The sequence below is a fragment of the Prunus persica genome, chromosome G2, assembly GCF_000346465.2.
Source record: "Prunus persica cultivar Lovell chromosome G2, Prunus_persica_NCBIv2, whole genome shotgun sequence".
Taxonomy (NCBI): domain Eukaryota; kingdom Viridiplantae; phylum Streptophyta; class Magnoliopsida; order Rosales; family Rosaceae; genus Prunus; species Prunus persica.
The window spans coordinates 7,997,584-8,015,658 of NC_034010.1; the positions used below are offsets into that span (position 1 = coordinate 7,997,584).

General features: G+C 38.2%; 1 protein-coding gene across 5 annotated transcripts; it reads left to right on the top strand.

Annotated features, from left to right (window-relative positions):
- LOC18786543 (putative pentatricopeptide repeat-containing protein At1g13630) lies at positions 4,832 to 10,428 on the top strand. Of its 5 annotated transcripts, XM_020558136.1 has the most exons (7): positions 4,832 to 5,697; positions 5,878 to 8,014; positions 8,261 to 8,457; positions 8,780 to 8,894; positions 9,008 to 9,101; positions 9,562 to 9,656; positions 9,828 to 10,428. In XM_020558136.1, exons 1-2 carry the CDS (start codon positions 5,256 to 5,258, stop codon positions 7,929 to 7,931), a joined length of 2,496 nt encoding a protein of 831 aa, XP_020413725.1. In that variant the 5' UTR covers positions 4,832 to 5,255; the 3' UTR covers positions 7,932 to 8,014; positions 8,261 to 8,457; positions 8,780 to 8,894; positions 9,008 to 9,101; positions 9,562 to 9,656; positions 9,828 to 10,428. The 5 variants fall into 5 exon arrangements, with proteins under 5 accessions (XP_020413725.1, XP_020413724.1, XP_020413726.1 ...); XM_020558135.1 differs by lacking the exon at positions 9,008 to 9,101 and having other exon boundaries at positions 8,206 to 8,457; positions 8,780 to 8,883; XM_020558137.1 differs by lacking the exon at positions 9,008 to 9,101.

The window sequence follows — 18,075 nt, forward strand, 5'->3', positions numbered from 1 at the left end:
TTGAAAAAAAGGATCGGGAAACCATGGTCATGGATACAAGCTATATGTCCCCTGAAACAAAACAATTTTGGAAGCTAGAACGAAGGGATGTTATGAGACGAAGACTTTTTCGTGACGATGGACCTAGCAACACAGATTGGTTAGATGATCAAAACCATTAAGTTAGTTTGCTTGCCTTTCATTTCATTGTACCATTAAGTTAGTTTGCTTGCCTTTTATTTCATTGTATTTTTTGTTTTGTTTCAAAAATTAGTGGTAATTCATGTATTTTATTTTATGAGTTGTATTGATTTTCTTTTAGTGAATAAAGAAAATATTCAACAAAATTCCTTTTTATTCAAAACATTCCATACATAAAAAGTAAACCACAACCAAAGCATAAAAAATAATCAAACCACAACTAAAGCATAAAAAAATAATAAAGCATAACTAAAAATACAACATAAACATAATACATTAAAAAAACATCTTCACTTCACTTCATTCACCTTCATTGCCTTTCACCACCCACAAATACTCCATCAAGTCAACTTGACGGTGTTCATGAATATACGACGATTGCATCTCCATGTAGCGCTCAATCATACGAGGCAAGAAACTACCGTCTCTAACCAACGGATCATGCTGCACTGGTTCTCCATTTGGCCCCATGCGTTTTTCATAAATTCGTGTTAAGCCCGTATTCATGGGATCTGGTTCATACACTTCATTAGCATCGTAATCAGACTCATCTTCCACAATCATGTTGTGGAGGATGATACAAGTCATCATTATACTCCTAAGCACCTCCTCGTCAAATAGACGCGCCGCACCCCTAATAATAGCCCACCGGGCTTGAAGGATACCAAAGCACCTCTCCACATCTTTTCTGTACCCCTCTTGATATGCAGCAAAAAAAATTTCCTTATGGAATCGGGGATGTGGAATTGATTTCACAAATGTTGTCCATCTCGGGTAGATACCATCAGCTAGATAATAACCATTCTGCTAGACGGTATTATTGATTTGATATGTGATATTTGGGCATTCACTTCTCAGAACATCATTGAACACCGGAGATTGACCTAGGATGTTCAAATCGTTTTGAGAGCCGGCAACTCCAAAGAAGGCGTGCCAAACTCATGTATCAAAACCAGCAACTGCTTCGAGGATGATGCTTTTCTGCCCTTTCCGATTGCCATAATCCCCTTGCCAAGCAGTTGGACAATTTTTCCATTGCTAGTGCATGCAATCATGCATGACTTTATTGAAAAAATGAGGTTGCATTCTATATCTCGCTCGAAAATGAACATCAGAGTACAGAGAATGTGGGATAAAATAATCTTCCAGAAGATTCTTACCCCGAGAATGTCTATGTCTGTCCACATTCGGGGCACAGCCTTCTCGTGAACCACGGCGGCTCTGGTTTTCTTCCTCCAGCAAAGCAATGGCCATACCAAGTTGCTCATCTAGTTCTCTCTGCACCCTTTTGCTTGCAGCTCGTCGACGCATTCTTTCTCTCTTTTCTCGCTCTTGCCTCTCCAAAACCTCTTGCATGTCTGCCATTGAAAATGGAGAATGAAATCTAAAATCTAAGAAATGGAAATGTAGAGAAGATCTGGTGTGGGAGGTATGAGCTGAGCCTCTGGTTTTATGGAAAAATTTAGACAGATAGATATGACACGTGGTGCAATTTTAGAGGGTGAAAATCTTATCTGAAATTTGAAATTCAAATGAAATTTAAAATTTAAAATTTATATGAATTTTGAATTTCGAAATGTATCTGAAATTTGACATTTTGAATTTAACTGAAATTTGAATTTTGAAATGTATCTGAAATTTATATGAAATTTGAAACCGAAAATCTTATCCGATATGAATAGTATTGACACGTAGGAACCCAAAAATCTTATCTGAAAATATTATCCAAATTAATTGTCTAAGTAAACAAAGTTGTGAAAAAAACAATAAAATGAATAGTATTTGCCATGGCAAGCCTAAATTACTGGAAACACACTTTGCTGGGGGGGAGCTAAGGCAGCCACTATTCACGTGAATAGTAGCTGCCCTGGGGCTCCCCTTGCCATGGCAAGGGGCTAACTGATGAAAATGCTCTTACTAAATGCTCGAACGATTGAACTACATTAAATTAACGAAAAGAAAATTGAATTTTGTCGACTAGGATATATACAATGAAATGCTTGAATGCTTGAATTACTTTGAATTAAAGGAAAGAAAATTAAACTTTCTGGATTGTCCCCAATTATTACTAAATCGTTAATTTCAAAAAAAATATATATATCAAACAACTAAAATTATTGTTGATACAGATATGTATTTAAAAACTTTCAATAGAAAGTACACTGTTTTCAGTAAGCTTTAATTGTTGAAGTTAGTATGCGAGCTAGGATATGCAATTGCACATGTGTTATGCAATGACCGACTCTTTACATGCAATTATGAGTAAGGATGAAAGTTCACAGTATGACGCAACTGTTTATATGTGGTTTAGGGTTTATGATTTTTAAATTCGACTTCTTGTATAAGAAATCTTGTACAATCATTATTTAAAATGACTTTGTTCTTCTATATATCGTTTCAATTTTATTGGAAAAGCTCAACCAAATGAGCTATACTTTACTGACAAAAGAAAATAAATAAATTTTTTTATAGTAAAAATAAATTGAAGTCTATTCTTTCGAGATTTGCTTCATTATCATTAATGTATTTATCTTAACAAAATATTTCATAAAATAATCCTTTATTTTCATTTCTATGCATATTATATTAAGCTTGACAAACAGAATCTAATTAAATAGACCAGGAAACCTAAAAACTATTAAAAGAATAGAACATGATAAAAATTTTAAAAAATTAATTAATTTCAAAAGTTTTTAAAAAAAGCAACTCTCCCCCTTTCCCCTTCCGCCTCCCACTCCTCCTTTGATCGACTCCATCTGATCTCTTTGCCTCTGTCTCTCTCTGCACTCTATCTTCCTTTCTCCCCTATCCAACTTTCACCCACCTCCCCCTTAGGACCCTTGTTAATAGGGGGGGCACGGTGCGATTCGATTAAGTTTTTCTCTTGAATTAGAATTGAAACTAGAACTTATACACGGTCTGACTCAGTTCGATTTTTTATGAAAAGTGTTTGAACCATATTGGACCTATGAAGTTCTAGTTCGATTCTGCCCAGTTTTCGGTTTGGAACAATAAAAATATAAAAATGTGAAGAAGAGAGAAATAGGAAGGATAAAAATTAGGAAGAAGAGAAAAATAGGTAGAAGACATAAAATAAGAGAGAAAGAGATAGAAATGAGAAAGAGGTAAAGAGATAAAGATGAAGAGAAATAGAAAGAAATAGGTGGAAAAGAGAGAAAGACGGAAGCACAACAAGAATGAGTATGGTTTACCGGGAAAAGAAGAAGAAGTTAAAGTAGTTATTTAGTTGGGTATAATAAATTGGAACTAAAATATTTGGGTATTAATTGAGCTAAAATATAAATAGTACTTGAAGTTACTAACATTGTTGATGCCCAAATTATGAGGTCAACTTATTTGGAAGAAGTGTTGGATCTTTAGCAGCGCGAGAGGGTTTGTGGTCTTTCAGTAGGGAAAGACCTTGCAAAAGAAAATAAGGAAGAAACAATCGTTAAGTCTTGGGCACCGGTGTGGTACTTGCCGAAGGCTCCCCGATGCTTAAGTAAGCGAATATAGGATGTGTGGTAACTTTGGCTGAATAACAATAAAAGTCAGAAGTAATTACCCTTTTTATCTGGGTACTGTTCCCTGTTTATAGGGAAGTGAAAATGAGAGTTTGCATAAAGTTTCGATGTGAGACTTTTGTGCAAATCATTGTGGTGGCGACACGTGTCCACTGTTCTAGGTTCTGTAGTTGAGAGCATCGGCAGGCGGTTACCGCTTCGGAAAGAGGTCCTCTTTCGGTAGGTTAGGAAGATGGTGATGTCACTTGTATTCTAAGGGTTGTCTAAGTGTCTTGGAGTGTTTTTCCATATTGGCAACTGGCGTGTCTCCCTAGGTATCAGTCCTCTAATGCCGAATATGCTCCGCTAATTATGGTGTAAATAAATATTATTTAAATATTAATTAGACTTATTAATAATTTTGAATATAAATAAATAAGTAAACTTAACATAATTTATTCGATTTGATTTATATTGGTTTTTTCAAAATAAGAACTGAGATTTGATTAGAACCATAGTCTAAAATATCAATAATATCGACGAAATATCGATGATATTATCGTTTTTTCGATTCACGGATATTTCGGAACGTATCCATACATATGTTGTATAAATATCGATAATATCGACAATAATATCGAAAAATATCGATATCGATAATTTAGCTAGCACTTTAGCAATATTTTGTCAAAATATCGCTATAATATAAAAAATATAGAAAATATCGCTGTAATGAAAAAAAAAACACAAAGCACACACGCAAAGGGGATTCAAACCCCTGTCGTTTCACTCATCCAACGCCTGAACCACCATGTTGCTTATGTTTTTGTGATAATACGCAAAGGGGAACTCTATGTGGTACTAAGTCATTCATGTATCTTACTATGCAATGTATAAAGTGTAAAATATTGTAGTAAATCATTATGTATAAATAATTATGGTGTGTTTAACCTTCTTTTATTAATTACTACGTATTTTCTACACTCACAGTATTTCTCAGGTCGCTATATAATCAAATTAAATCAGTAAAACCCATCATGCAATGCATTTCCTTCTAATTTTTTGTGATAAATAATTGACTAAATAAACATTCTTCAAAGGTTCAATAAATTTTTTTCAGTTTTTTTTTACAATTTCTGTGGTTTTTATTCAATTTTTATCGATTCAATAATATCCCAATATTTTCATTAAAATTTTCATATTTTTTGGACTATCAATATTTCTAATACCATCTGTATCCATATTTTAGAGGATCCAAAGTGGTACATTTCGATTTTGAGCCTAACTTGACTTTTTTCGGATCTTTTTCGATTCGGTTCGGCTCGATTCATTGGTTGAAAACTTGAAATGCCCACCCTCAGCAGTGAAGCTTCAAAATTGCCGGGAAGCCAAACGGATCCCTAAAACCCTAGCCTCCCTCCACAGTCTGCATCGCTAAAGCTTCGAATTTGGTCCAATCAAAGCTCTATCTGTTCTCCCGTCTCTCTCTCTCTCTCTCTCTCGCTCTCTCTCAGCTTTCCAATTTTCGTGAGAAAGAGGCCCTTTTATGCTTAAACCCTAGTCCCCATTTCCATGCTCAATCACATCCATAAATGGAAGCCCATACATATATTACAAAAATCTCGAATTCTCGCTCCCCTCTCTTCCCTCATCTTCACTCAACCCTCAGTGTCTGCAGCAAAGCTCGATGAGGAGCCCACCGTCGTCCCAAACCCTAGAAACGCAGTCTCCGAAGTCATTGCCGGCTTGAGAATGTTTGGTTTGGGAAATTGTGTAGGTGATCATCGTTTCAAAACCATTATCCCGACTTTGAATCAGCCTCAGGTGGATTTGATTATTGAAAGCTTGAGCACTGAGAACCCGGAGTCGGCTTTCGGTTTCTTCAACCTTTTGAGGAATGAGTATGCGTTTCGGCATTCCAGGGTTTCAAAGTTTATTGTTGCTCATGTATTAGCGGGGAGAAGGCTGTTTAAAGAACTGCGTTTGTTTGTGAAGCAAATGGTGGATGAGGAAGGTATGGTTTTTGAAGTACTTTCTTTTTATTATAGATTGTGGGCCTGATTTCTGAGATTAGGCAAGGCTCATGGGTACATTGGGGCTGGCTGACTAATGGGTGTTGCCTAATCGTTTCGTTGCTTTTGTTCTTTATCTTTGATCAAGTTTTTGTTTATAGATTTCTTGTGATTTGTGATAGGGCCCAGTTCGGCACATTCACTTTGTGAGCTGCTCTTACATAGATTCAGGGACTGGGACTCGAGTGGTGTGGTGTGGGATATGTTGGCGTTTGCTTATTCAAGATCTGAGATGATTCATGATGCTCTGTCTGTTCTTGCTAGGATGAAAGATCTGAATTTGAACGTTTCAGCACCAACCTATAACTGCCTGTTGCATAACTTAAGACATACAGATATCATGTGGAGTGTTTATGATGAAATTAAAGATAGTGGAACTCATCAGAGTGACCACACTATTGCCATACTTATAGATGGACTATGTGAGCAATCCGGCCTACAAGATGCAGTTTCGTTCCTCATGGGTGTGGAAAGGGGGGACAGTGGGCCTTCAGTTGTTTCATTCAATACCATCATGTCTAGGTTTTGTAAATTGGGTTTTGTGGATATTGCGAAGTCATTTTTTTGTATGATGTTCAAGTGTGGCCTACTTCCAGATTCATACAGTTATAATATTCTTATTCATGGGCTGTGTATAGCTGGTTCATTGGAAGAAGCATTGGAGTTCACTAAAGACATGGAGAGGCATGGGGTACAGCCTGACACAGTCACCTACAACATTCTTTGTAAGGGGTTTCATCTACTTGGTTTGATGACTGGAGCACATGAGGTCATTCAGAAGATGTTGATTAAAGGGTTGAATCCGGATCATGTGACATATACAATTTTGATATGTGGGCACTGCCATGCTGGCAATATTGAAGAAGCCCTTAAGTTCAGGAAAGAGATGCTTTCAAGGGGTTTTCAGTTGAGTGTCATTGTATACAGTGTACTTCTCAGCAGTTTGTGTAAAAGTGGACGAGTAGAAGAAGCATTGCGATTGCTGTATGAGATGGAAGCTGTTGGCTTGGAACCAGATCTTATAACATACTCTATCCTCATTCATGGCCTATGCAAGCAAGGAGATGTTCAGAGGGCAAGTGAACTATATAGAGAAATGTACATGAAGAGAATCATTCCCAATTACTTTGCACACCGTTCTATTCTGTTAGGTCTGCGTGAGAAAGGGGATATATCGGAGGCAAGGAAGTATTTTGACAATCTACTAACAAGGGATGTGACAGAGGATATTGTGCTGTATAATATTATGATGGATGGATATGTAAAATTAGGTAACATTGTAGAATCCACACGATTATATAAACAAATAATTGAAAAGGGAATAAATCCTAGTATTGTCACTTTCAATACTCTTATTTATGGTTTCTGCAAAACTGGGAAACTGGCTGAGGCTCATAAGATGTTGGACACCATCAAGCTGCATGGCTTGCTCCCAAGTCCATTTACTTATACTACTCTTATGAATGCGAACATTGAACGAGGAAACATCCATGGAATGCTTAAGTTGCTTCAGGAGATGGAAGCAAATGCTGTACAGCCAACTCATGTATCTTACACAGTAGTAATTAAAGCACTTTTCAAACTGGGGAAGCTGCAGGAGGCTGTTCACTTAGTTGAGGATATGTATGCTAAGGGCCTAACTCCAGACCAGATCACGTATAATACTCTGATCAAATGTTTCTGCAGAGCTCGAGACTTCTTGAAAGCTTTTCAGTTGCATAATGAGATGTTGGTTCATAATCTTGAGCCTACTCCTGTTACATATAATGTTCTCATCAATGGTCTTTGTGTATATGGCGACCTAATGGATGCTGACAGGCTACTGGTTTCTCTTTGCGACTGCAATATCAATTTGACAAAAGTTGCTTATACCACATTGATCAAAGCACATTGTGCAAAGGGTGATGTACATAGGGCAGTGGGGCTCTTCCATCAAATGGTGAAGAAAGGATTTGAAATCTCCATTCAGGATTATAGTGCTGTTATTAATAGATTGTGCAAAAGGTGTCTAATAACTGATGCAAAATATTTTTTCTGTATGATGCTGTCCAATGGGATTTGTCCTGATCAAGAACTGTGTGGGGTGATGCTGAATACTTTTCGCCATGTTGGTGATCTCAATTCAGTAGCTGAGCTTCTAGCTGAGATGTTCAAACTTGGCTTTCTTCGTGAGTAATCCATGGGGAAGTGAATATCTTTTGGCATCTGACCATGGGGAAAACTTGTTCACTGGCTCAGTAGAAAAATTCAGTTCATGAGGTATAACATTATATTCATGTCTCCATTCTCTCATAAAAAAAAATATTTCCAGAGATGACCAAGTCAAAACAGCACTTAGGATTCCTTTCCAAGTTCTTTCATAATAACATAATACTGTTTTTCAGAGGACATTTTGTGCTTTTCCAGACCTCTTTTTCTTCTTCTTAAATTAAGTTTCATCCCATTTCCAGACCTCTGATGTCTTATGGAGAACTATCTTAAAGTTATATTTCTCCTTTCAACCAGATGACGGGTATGAATTCTCAGAGCCGGCCCAGATCCAGGGTTTTGTGAAGAATTACTTGCAGTTTGTTTCCTTCCCCATCTATATATGGCAAGAAAAATCAAGGACTGTTGAGGTGAGGACTTCATTTTCTGCCCTGTCAAACCCTTTCCCTCTATATGGCAAGTTTTGAAGGGATTCGTAGAATTGGTATCTCCATGTGAGTCATCTTTTCCTTAATGGTTGGACTGTTACTTCTTTATTAGTTGAAGGTGCGTGTCAAGTGTACATTGTAGGTGATAATAAAAAAAAGTAAATTGTTATCAAAATATGACTCTGAGTAGAAACTTGTATCAAAATCAGAAAAACTAATCCTTGACGCTATATTTCTCTATACCTTGCAGTTATAAGTTTAAGAGAATCTGTTGTTCTTACGTGTATTTTAGATTCTGCATGGTCTGTTTGCCTAATGTGCTTGTATTTTCTTGTTATATATTTTGTTAGCCTTTTTTTAAATTAATTTTGCTTTTGTTCTTGTGCAGATGTGGAATCCAAAGGAAGTTGAAAAGATGAGTACCATGAATTTTACAAGAAAACTTTCAGTGAGTTCTTGGATCCAGTTGCATCCACTCACTTCACTACTGAGGTACTGGAATGGTCTCTCTCTCTCTCTCTCTCTCTCTCTCTCTCTCTTGTTGGCAGTTGTTTTAATAATTTGGTTGAGGTAGAAAATGTAGCAGATTTGGAGTTTAACTTTAAAATCTGCGCAGTGTGAGGTGGAGTTCAGCAGTGTTCTTTATATTCCTGGAATGGGTCTCTTAACAATGAGGATGTAGTGAATGCAAGAACAAAGAATATACATTTGTATGTGAAACGGATATTTATCTCAGATGATTTTAATGGTGAACTTCTAAGTTTTGATATATTGGAAACCATGTGAATTTGAGCTTCCATTTAGTTCGTTGTTTTGGTTTCATGTCAGTGGTGATCTTCTTTGTTGCAGATACCGTTGCACATTAAGTTTCCTTTGTGATTTACTTTATGCGGAAAATAACTTGTATAACAGTGCTGGTGTTGACTGTTTATTCTGTATTTAAATTGGAAAATGAAGTATCTCTTAATATTCTTTTAGTTATTACATGTTCTAATCAAAACAAGAGTTTTTTTATTCATCATCAATGGAGTTGTTTAGATGTTATAGACAATGGCGTCAGCTACAATTGTGATGTGCCATCTGGAATGTTGAAAATACATTTTGGGGTTGATGCTTATTTGCTTGGAAATATGGTTTGTGGCTGTAATACATTGAATTATTCTGTTGCAGTTTCCTTGATACCTGAGCTTTTTTTTAAGGGTGTGGTGGATTCGAATGATCTTCCTCTTAACGTTTCTCAAGAGGTTATTCAAGAAAGTCGAATTGTAAGCCCTAGTTCTCCACTATCTTTGTGCATTTTGTGAAGGGAATCCGATTACTCTTTGGACATCTCTGTAGCAGTTAATATTTTGTTCTTTGTTCTTGTTATGTGCTTAGATATTTGTATCAGGTCGTATCGTATTATTTCTTAGTGTCCATTTCTTTGCTATTTTCAGGTAAGGATTATGAGAAAGAGACTCATACGGAAAACATTTGACATGATTCAAGAGGTCTCTGAGAGTGAAAATAAGAGGGTGGTAGCAGCAATTAAGCTTGTGTTTTCTTCTTTGATTCCACTTGAAAGGCTGAAAATTGTTATTACCTTGTAAAATGGTATTACTTGATCCCTGGATTACAAGAAATTATTGGAGAACTTTGGCATGTTTCTAAAGTTGGGACGCATCGAGGACTCTGGAAATCAGAAGAGCATAACACCTTTGTTGCGGTTCTTCAAAAAGTGAGGAAGAACTGATAAGCTTAGATGATTATGTCGAGACCATGGCTGAGAACCATTAGGCAATCTATCACTTGGCAGCAGAGAGTCTGAAAAATGCGAAAAGTGCTTCATTCTTGGAAAAATTGGTTCAGAAAGATGTTGAGGTATCTTGTTACGATCCCTTGCTGCTGGGCCTTAGGATCTCTTGCTATTGGCCTATTGATAGTAGCCCATAGACACGTGTAACGATCTCCTTAGATGTTCCTTCTCACTCTGATTGTATTCTAGTCTCGTGCCTTCGGCCATTTTGGATATGAACGAAGAATTGTGTCTTTTAGTTCTCTCTCTGTTTATTTCTCTTTCTGGCTTTTGGTACCAAACATCTGTCCTGCCGACTTTGGTGGAAGTCCAGTAGAGGAACAATGTTGGTATAAAAAATTTGGTTTGCAAGCTAGTTGTAGAAAAAGACAAGACGATGATGTTTTCCCTCTTCAATTTTTGGGAGGGAGGGAAATCTTAAACATATTTAACAAAGTACTGTTTTTCCTGAGACCAAAAAGACAAACTGTTTTTCCTTTATGATGAGTTTTCCTCAAGGTCTAAAATATCGATGGTTTTAAAAATATTGTGTTTAATTTTTATGGAAATATCAAGAAATTATCGATATCGGTAAAAATTAAATAGAAATCACGAAAATTGTAAGAAAAACTTAGAAATTTTTCTTGAAACTTGGGAGGATGTTTATTTAGTCAATTATCTATTACTTTACCATAAAAAATTGAAAGGAAATACATTGAATGCAGGGGCGGCCCTAAGGGTGTGTGCAAGTGATGCCACCACACAAGGCCATGAAATTTTTTTTACGTGTATATTATATATATATACTTGAGTGTGCTGGACAATAACACAAGCGAGTATTTGGTTGAGTTGGAATTCAGCGCATTGATTTTAGTAGAGAAGTTGGATTTGAGTCAGTATTGTGTCATTCAGTAATCGTATTTACATTTCTTCTCTTTTTGTTAACAACAGAAGAAAAAAAGGAAAAACGTGTCAAAAAAAAAAAAAAAAGAAACACGCCGAAGAAGAGGAAATATAAATCCAAGCTTTCTCCAATCAACTAAAAAAATTTGTAGTGTATGTTTTCACCCACTCAAAACAAAACAAAAGAAGTGTTGAGGCCCAAAAAAGTCACGAGAAACCCAAAGACATTTAAAGTCCAATATAACATATAATGTTAGTCATGTGTTAATCCTAGATGTATTTTGGAAATTAATTCATAAATAAATATAGAAATAGTGTGCATGCATGCAAAGCCAATAATACATTTTTCATATGTCAATCACTTACCAAGCTCACATGAACCCAAGTCATGTGGTTTACGAGGCTTGCACGAGGGATTGTGGTGTGGAAGTTTACGGAGGTCTACAAGGCCCACGGAAGCTCTTGGATAATGGAGACCTTGGGCTAGCTACTTGGTAACACAAAAGTCCAAGCCCATTACTTGGAATTCTCCAATGTGGGTGAGCAAATGAGATATTTTTCAAGCACTTCTTTTTACCCATAGGTCATTTTTCAATGCCTAGCTTTACCTGCTGGAAATAAAAATGTCCTAATACTCCCTTTTACTTGCTGGAAACAAGCCAATTCTAACACTTCCTTTTACCCATAGGAAATAGTCATTTTCCAATGCCTAGCTTTACCTGTTGGAAATAAGAATGTCTCAATGCCCCATTTTCACCTATTGGAAATAGACTAGCTCCAACATTTCCTTTTACCTATTGGAAACCAAAGAGAGCCTTCACCTTCCATAAATTGGGAGGCATTACTAAGCCAAAACCAACCTTCTTGGTTGTTGCAAGTCCCTCAGCAACCATGAGAACTCACCTTTCTTCAGCTGCTGCAAGCATTCCAGCAACCATCACAGTCATTCCTGAGCCATCCCCTCCATCCTTTGGTTGCTTCAAGCATCCCAGCAACCACCGACCAACATCTCTTGGTTGCTCAAGCACCCCAGCAACCATTAGACCACTTTCCTTCCTCCCTTCGGCTGCGCAAACATTCTAGCAGCCATCCTAGCCATTCCTCAAGCTTTTCCTCCAATCCTCATTCTCTTGAAACTCTTAAATCCATAAAGTCTCACCAAGCATAACTCCAAGCTTTTCCTTTCTTCGAAGTTGTAACACCACAGCCTTCAAACCTCAAACTTTTCCTTTCATCCTCATTCTCTCGAAACTCTTAAATCCATAAAGTCTTACCAAGCATAACTCCAAGCTTTTCCTTTCTTCCAAGCTGTAAAAACCATAGTCTTCAAACCTCAAGCTTTTCCTCTCATCCTCCTTATCTTGAAACTCTTAAATCCCGATAGCCATAGTCACAAACAATAAATTACTGACACCCAAACTCAAGCATATCCAACACCAAGCCAAGCACATGCATTCTCATTTCCTAAACTTGTGGTTCTTTAGCTCTCACACTCCAAGTTCTCATGTCGAGCTCACACAAACTCGGTTCAACATCAGCAAGTCATCTTCAACTATTCCAAAAGGTGACCAAGCATTCATCAAGTTGCTGGAAAATATATTCAAGCCACTTATCCATTCATACCCATATCTCTCTCTCTCTCTCTCTCTCTCTCTCTCTCTCTCTCTCTCTCTCTCTCTCTCTCGCAAAAGCTCCATCCCAGATATGAAACACCTATACTCTTAAACTAAGTTGAAACCATAGTCATTACCTTTTTGGTAAGAAAATGCAGACATCGCAAGCTCTTCGTCTAGCTGCTGAAAACACCCAAAATCTCAAGCATTAAACTTTTCTTTATACTCATTTTCTCTTAGCTCCCACGCTACAAGCCTCTCATGCCAAGCCTAGTAGTATCTTAATTCACCAAAGCAAACTCTCATGCCAAGCCTGTGCAACATCGATGCACCATCTCTAAATCTTCGTCAAGCTGCCGGAAACATCAGCACAAAACACGCAGCTGCTAGAAGAAGAACAAAGTACTCCCCTGGGACTTGTTCTCCCTTGGGATGCTTTAGGTCTAGTTCTCGCTAACTCAGAAAAAGGGGCAACGAAGGCTTGATTCATCACTCTATGGCGGTCCAAGATTCAATAAGCCCGGACGGCCTTCCGACGGAAAAAGACCACAACATAAATGGCGACTTTGCTGGAGACTAGGCCATTAGTCTTGTAGTGGCTCCTGAAGAATCACAAGCTTTAAAATTAGTATTCATGCAACTGCACTACAATAAAATTTAAAGATAAGAGCATTGTCTTTGATTTTGCTTTGTTATGTTGTTTTTAAAAATTAAAAAAAAAAGATGCGAAAACATTTATAATATTTTCTCTTATGTTGCAGATATACCTTTTCGGACAAAACATCTTGCGAACGGACTATGGAGGCTTAGATGAATCCATCATAGCAAACTGCACATGCAAACTCCAAATGACTTGGGGGCTTTGTGCCAAGCAAAAGAGAGAGACAAGAATCCAAAAACTGCTATAAATTTTAGTTTTTCGCATGGAGGAAAGCAAACTGTTTGTTACTTATATGGAGGAAGACAAGCTATATGTATCTCTTCTAGCAACTCACTTCGCCTCTTCCTTTTCATCTTTAGTTTGCTTCTTCCAGAGATCTTCTTTGAAGCAAGTTGCAGGAGAACAAAAAAAAAAAAAAAACAGCAAGCCTCTACTCTGTTTCTCGACCCTGAGTAAGCCAAAGAGAACATAACCTAACTCTGCAACCAATTGCTGACCCCAACAAGCTAACTTGGGGGCTTCATGCAAAGAAAATTCAAAGAAGGACACCATGCCATCCAAACAATTTTCTACTTCCCCTTTTTGAAATAAGCCAAGTACTGCCAACTCAACAAGCCATCTACCTCTGAGTTTACACCAACAATCAGCACACCTAACCTTTGTCAAAAATCAATTTTGCAATTCAATGCCAAACATTATTCCTTTTCGAGACCTCAACCTCTTGGGGGCTTACCCATGTTAAAACATGCTGCCACTCAGACTCATGCAACCTAGTGCTGTAAGTGATCAAACAGGACCTTTGCAACATGCCAAGCAAATCAAGCAAACCAAATTTACATGAAAATAAAAGAAAAAAACCAACTCAAGCACAAGTCAAGCATCTAGCACATAAATTTCAAGAAACTTCAAATTTTCTCATGTCATGCCAGGCCATACCTTGATTCCAAGGAATTGTATGGCTCAACTTTATTCCATTCTCATGCCAAACAAAGCTAAATCTTGATTACATTATCTACATCATGAGAGCAAGTCTAAGCTATATCATTCCAAGACAAGTTATATTCTTCTAGCACCTACTCCACAAGCAAAGAATTTCCAGCACTTGCCCTATTTCAAACATCCTTCCAGCACTTGCCCTATTTCAAACATCCTTCCAGCACATGCCCTATTTCAAACATCCTTCTAGCACATGCCCGATTTCAAACATCCTTTCAGCATATGCCTGATTTCAAACATCCTGCCAGTGTCTGTGCAACACCTACTCCACAAGCAAAGAATTTCCAGCACCTGCCCTATTTCAAACATCCTTTCAACACCTGCCCGATTTCAAACATCCTGCCAGTGTTTGTGCTTCATGTCTGAAAAAGATACAGACGCTGGAAAGGTACTTGTGAAAAAAAAAAAAAAAAGATGTTGGAAGCATATTTTCCTACGTTCATCTATTCTCCACCTGCAACATCCAACAACTATTGCTCCTGATGCAATTCCTCATATTTTCTCATCTTTGAAATGTATCACTTCCCTCGTAAATCATAGCCTCCTCATCGTCATCATTCTTCTCAGTCAAACTTGAGATGCTCGTTTTTATGAAGATGATTGCCTGAGCACCTGGACTTGCATCATTGCAAAGTAGGAAGATGATGCATAAGCAGCAAGCAAACTCATCAACCAAGCATTTGATAAATTGACTTGGCATAAAACCAATCCACATGCCAAGAAATTTCATTTCATTCATGTATTCCAAGCAATTCAGGCATTACAAGAAATTCAGGCTTTTCAAGCAAATTGAAGAACCCATGCTCTTGCGACAATACCATACAACATCACGCTCTCACGACAATATTGCTCAAGATCATGCTCTAGCAATGCCCAAATTAGCACTCAATGCCAAGAGAAAGGACATGCTAAATTCTCAAACAAAAGCAACATGCCAAACAAAACTTATACACAAGCTTTCCAACCATCCTAGCTGGAACATCCCACCTTTGAAAAATCACTAGAAATCAAGCTTACAACCAACAAATCCCAAACTTTCCAGATTAGAACTAGACATATCAAGCTTCATTTTTCCAAAATTTTGTTGCATTTAAAGATAGGGAAGCATGTCAAACAGATTCTCAAAACATGCTATGCAGCATAAACTACACAATTCTAGCAGCTTAGCCCTTTGAAATTGCACCAAAAATTCATTTTTCCTTCAAATGGCAAAAGACCAGTTCCAACACAGCCATTGAGAAGTCTGTTTTCATGTCCAACTCAGATTCCAAGAGAAACATTCGAACGTTCAAAGAACAGCCCACAAGCTACTTTGAGATATTTTAACAGACACTTGGCATGCATTACCCAAATGAGCTTGTATGACTGCTGTTTATCACCAAGCTAGAATCCTAAACTAGAAGCTCAACCTCAGAATTCGATTTCTAGTTCACAAATTATGGGAAATACAGAACAACTCAAGCATTGAAGCATAGAAAACAAGCATGCAACAAAGGCATCCGCATCAATTCAAGAACATGCTTTAGGCTGCTAGAACAAAAAGACCCCTGCATAAATTGGTGAATTCATTGGGAAGCAGGCTGCTATCTTCACCAATGCCTCTAAGAAAGAAGACCAAAAGCAATAACATGGCTTCCCAAGACGGGCTGGACCATGGTGACTCGAAATCAAGGCAAAATGCCTCCCCAAGAGAGGAAGGACATGCAAGTGAGGGAACTTTCACTCTCACAGACCTTGTTGTGGCCATCCATGCTATGAGGGAAAATCCATAGGGAGATTTTTGACACAATCAAAGAACTGAAAAGTTCAATATCCAAGCCAAGTGAAGAAAACGAGAGAACTGCCCAAGAAGAGTATGCTATTACTGGAAAGGGTTCTGAACAAAAAAGGCCATCTTTTGTCACCCAAGAAGATGTTATTGCCATGCTGGAAAAAGAACTAAATCGAAGCCAAGAGGATTGGAAGTATGTCCCTCAACCACCATATCCATCAAGCCTACTTCAGCAGCCGTATCCCAATGCCTACTCAAGCCTTTTTGATGGAAGGAAAGGAAGCCCAAAAGAGCATGTCAACAGGTTCATTGACGATTTAGGACCGCATACCGGTGATCATAACCTCCGCCTAAGGGAATTTTCGAAAACCCTCATTGACTTTTCTTATACGTGGTACACAACACTGACACTAGGCTCTATTCGCTCAGGATTTGGCAGGCAGATTTTGTAAGAAGTACTTCTAGCGTGAGGAAAGAGTCACTACGACTCAGCTCAACAACACCAGCCAAAAGCATGGAGAGGACCCTGTGGACTTCGTATGCCGATTTCGGGATCTGGCTCTAAACTGCTATGATGAGAAGGATGAAGAAGTGCTTGTAGATATCTGCGTAAGTAACATTGTGGCTAACTACAGAGTCTATCTGGAGAATATCATGAGAAGGATGAAGAAGTGCTTGTAGAGATTTGCATAAGTAACATTGTGGCAGACTACAGAGTCTATCTGGAGAATATCGGTATTAGTCAATTTTCTCGCCTGATGGAAGCAGTAAGGAAGAAAAGCATGTCAATCAAACCAATGGGACAAAGAACATGGAGGAGTGAGAAAAAGGAAGCACACCATACGCTAGCTGTAGACGACAAGCCGTCCAGTGACTACAATTCACGCAAGTGAAAAGATAGGGAAACGTATCCGCCACTACCGTGCAAAGACGAAGAGTTCCATACCATTCTTGACACAATATTTGCTGATGGCGCAATCAAACCTCTCAGGCCTTACAAAGTCCATACCAGAGAGGAAAAAGGCAATCCTAGGTACTGCCGTTATCATCAGTTTGTGGGGCATCTAACCACTACTTGTCAAACTTTGAGGAGGATCTTGCATACCAAGATACATGAAGGAATTCTTGAGCTACCCTCTAGGAAGCAAGCTATTGATGAGGACCCCTTGCCAAAGCCAAGGCGAAAAGAGATAGCTCCTATCATCACATGCTCTGATGACTTCCGTGACGACAATGAATTATGTCACCCATGGAAGAATGAGCCAAAGTCGCCAGAGGCTATTTGGGAACCTTGTGGAAACATGAAGAAGGCCTACTGGTGTAAATATTCGAAACCTTCAAGCTATAACACCTTATGGCCACTTGCTGATGGATGAGAGGATGGTTCAAGCAACAAAGTATTCATGTTAGACATGCCAGAAGAATGTGACTTGGGGACTTCATTTGGTCAGCGAGAAACAGCCGCTATGACGTTCAATAATCTCTCAGAAGCTGAAACAAGTGTGATGGAGCATTACCTAGGTCTGAAACATGGGCTTACTGCCTCGCACGTCTTCCAGAGGAACCCAAAGTTCAAGTCACTCTTTGATCAACTTGGCTTTGGACCACAAGTAAGAGAAGCAACTATTGTAGCCCTCATGAACATCTCTGTAGAGTCTGGTCCTCATTGCTTCACGACTCAACCACAAAGGTCGTTCTTGGAAAACGATAATGCTATTGTCTTCATTGACGGAGATATGGAAGTCCTGTATCCAGATCATAGAAGGCCACTTTACTTGGAAGGTCAAATCAATGATATATTCATAAGGAGAGCTTTGGTAGACACGGTTTCTTCTCTCAACATACTGTCTTTGTCTGTACTCAAGGTAGCTAGCCTTTCTCTCAACATTATGTAAGATAGTGCAGTCTCAAACAAGCATCAAAGGTTTCGAGAATAAGAGCGAGGTTACAGTCAGCTACATCTAGA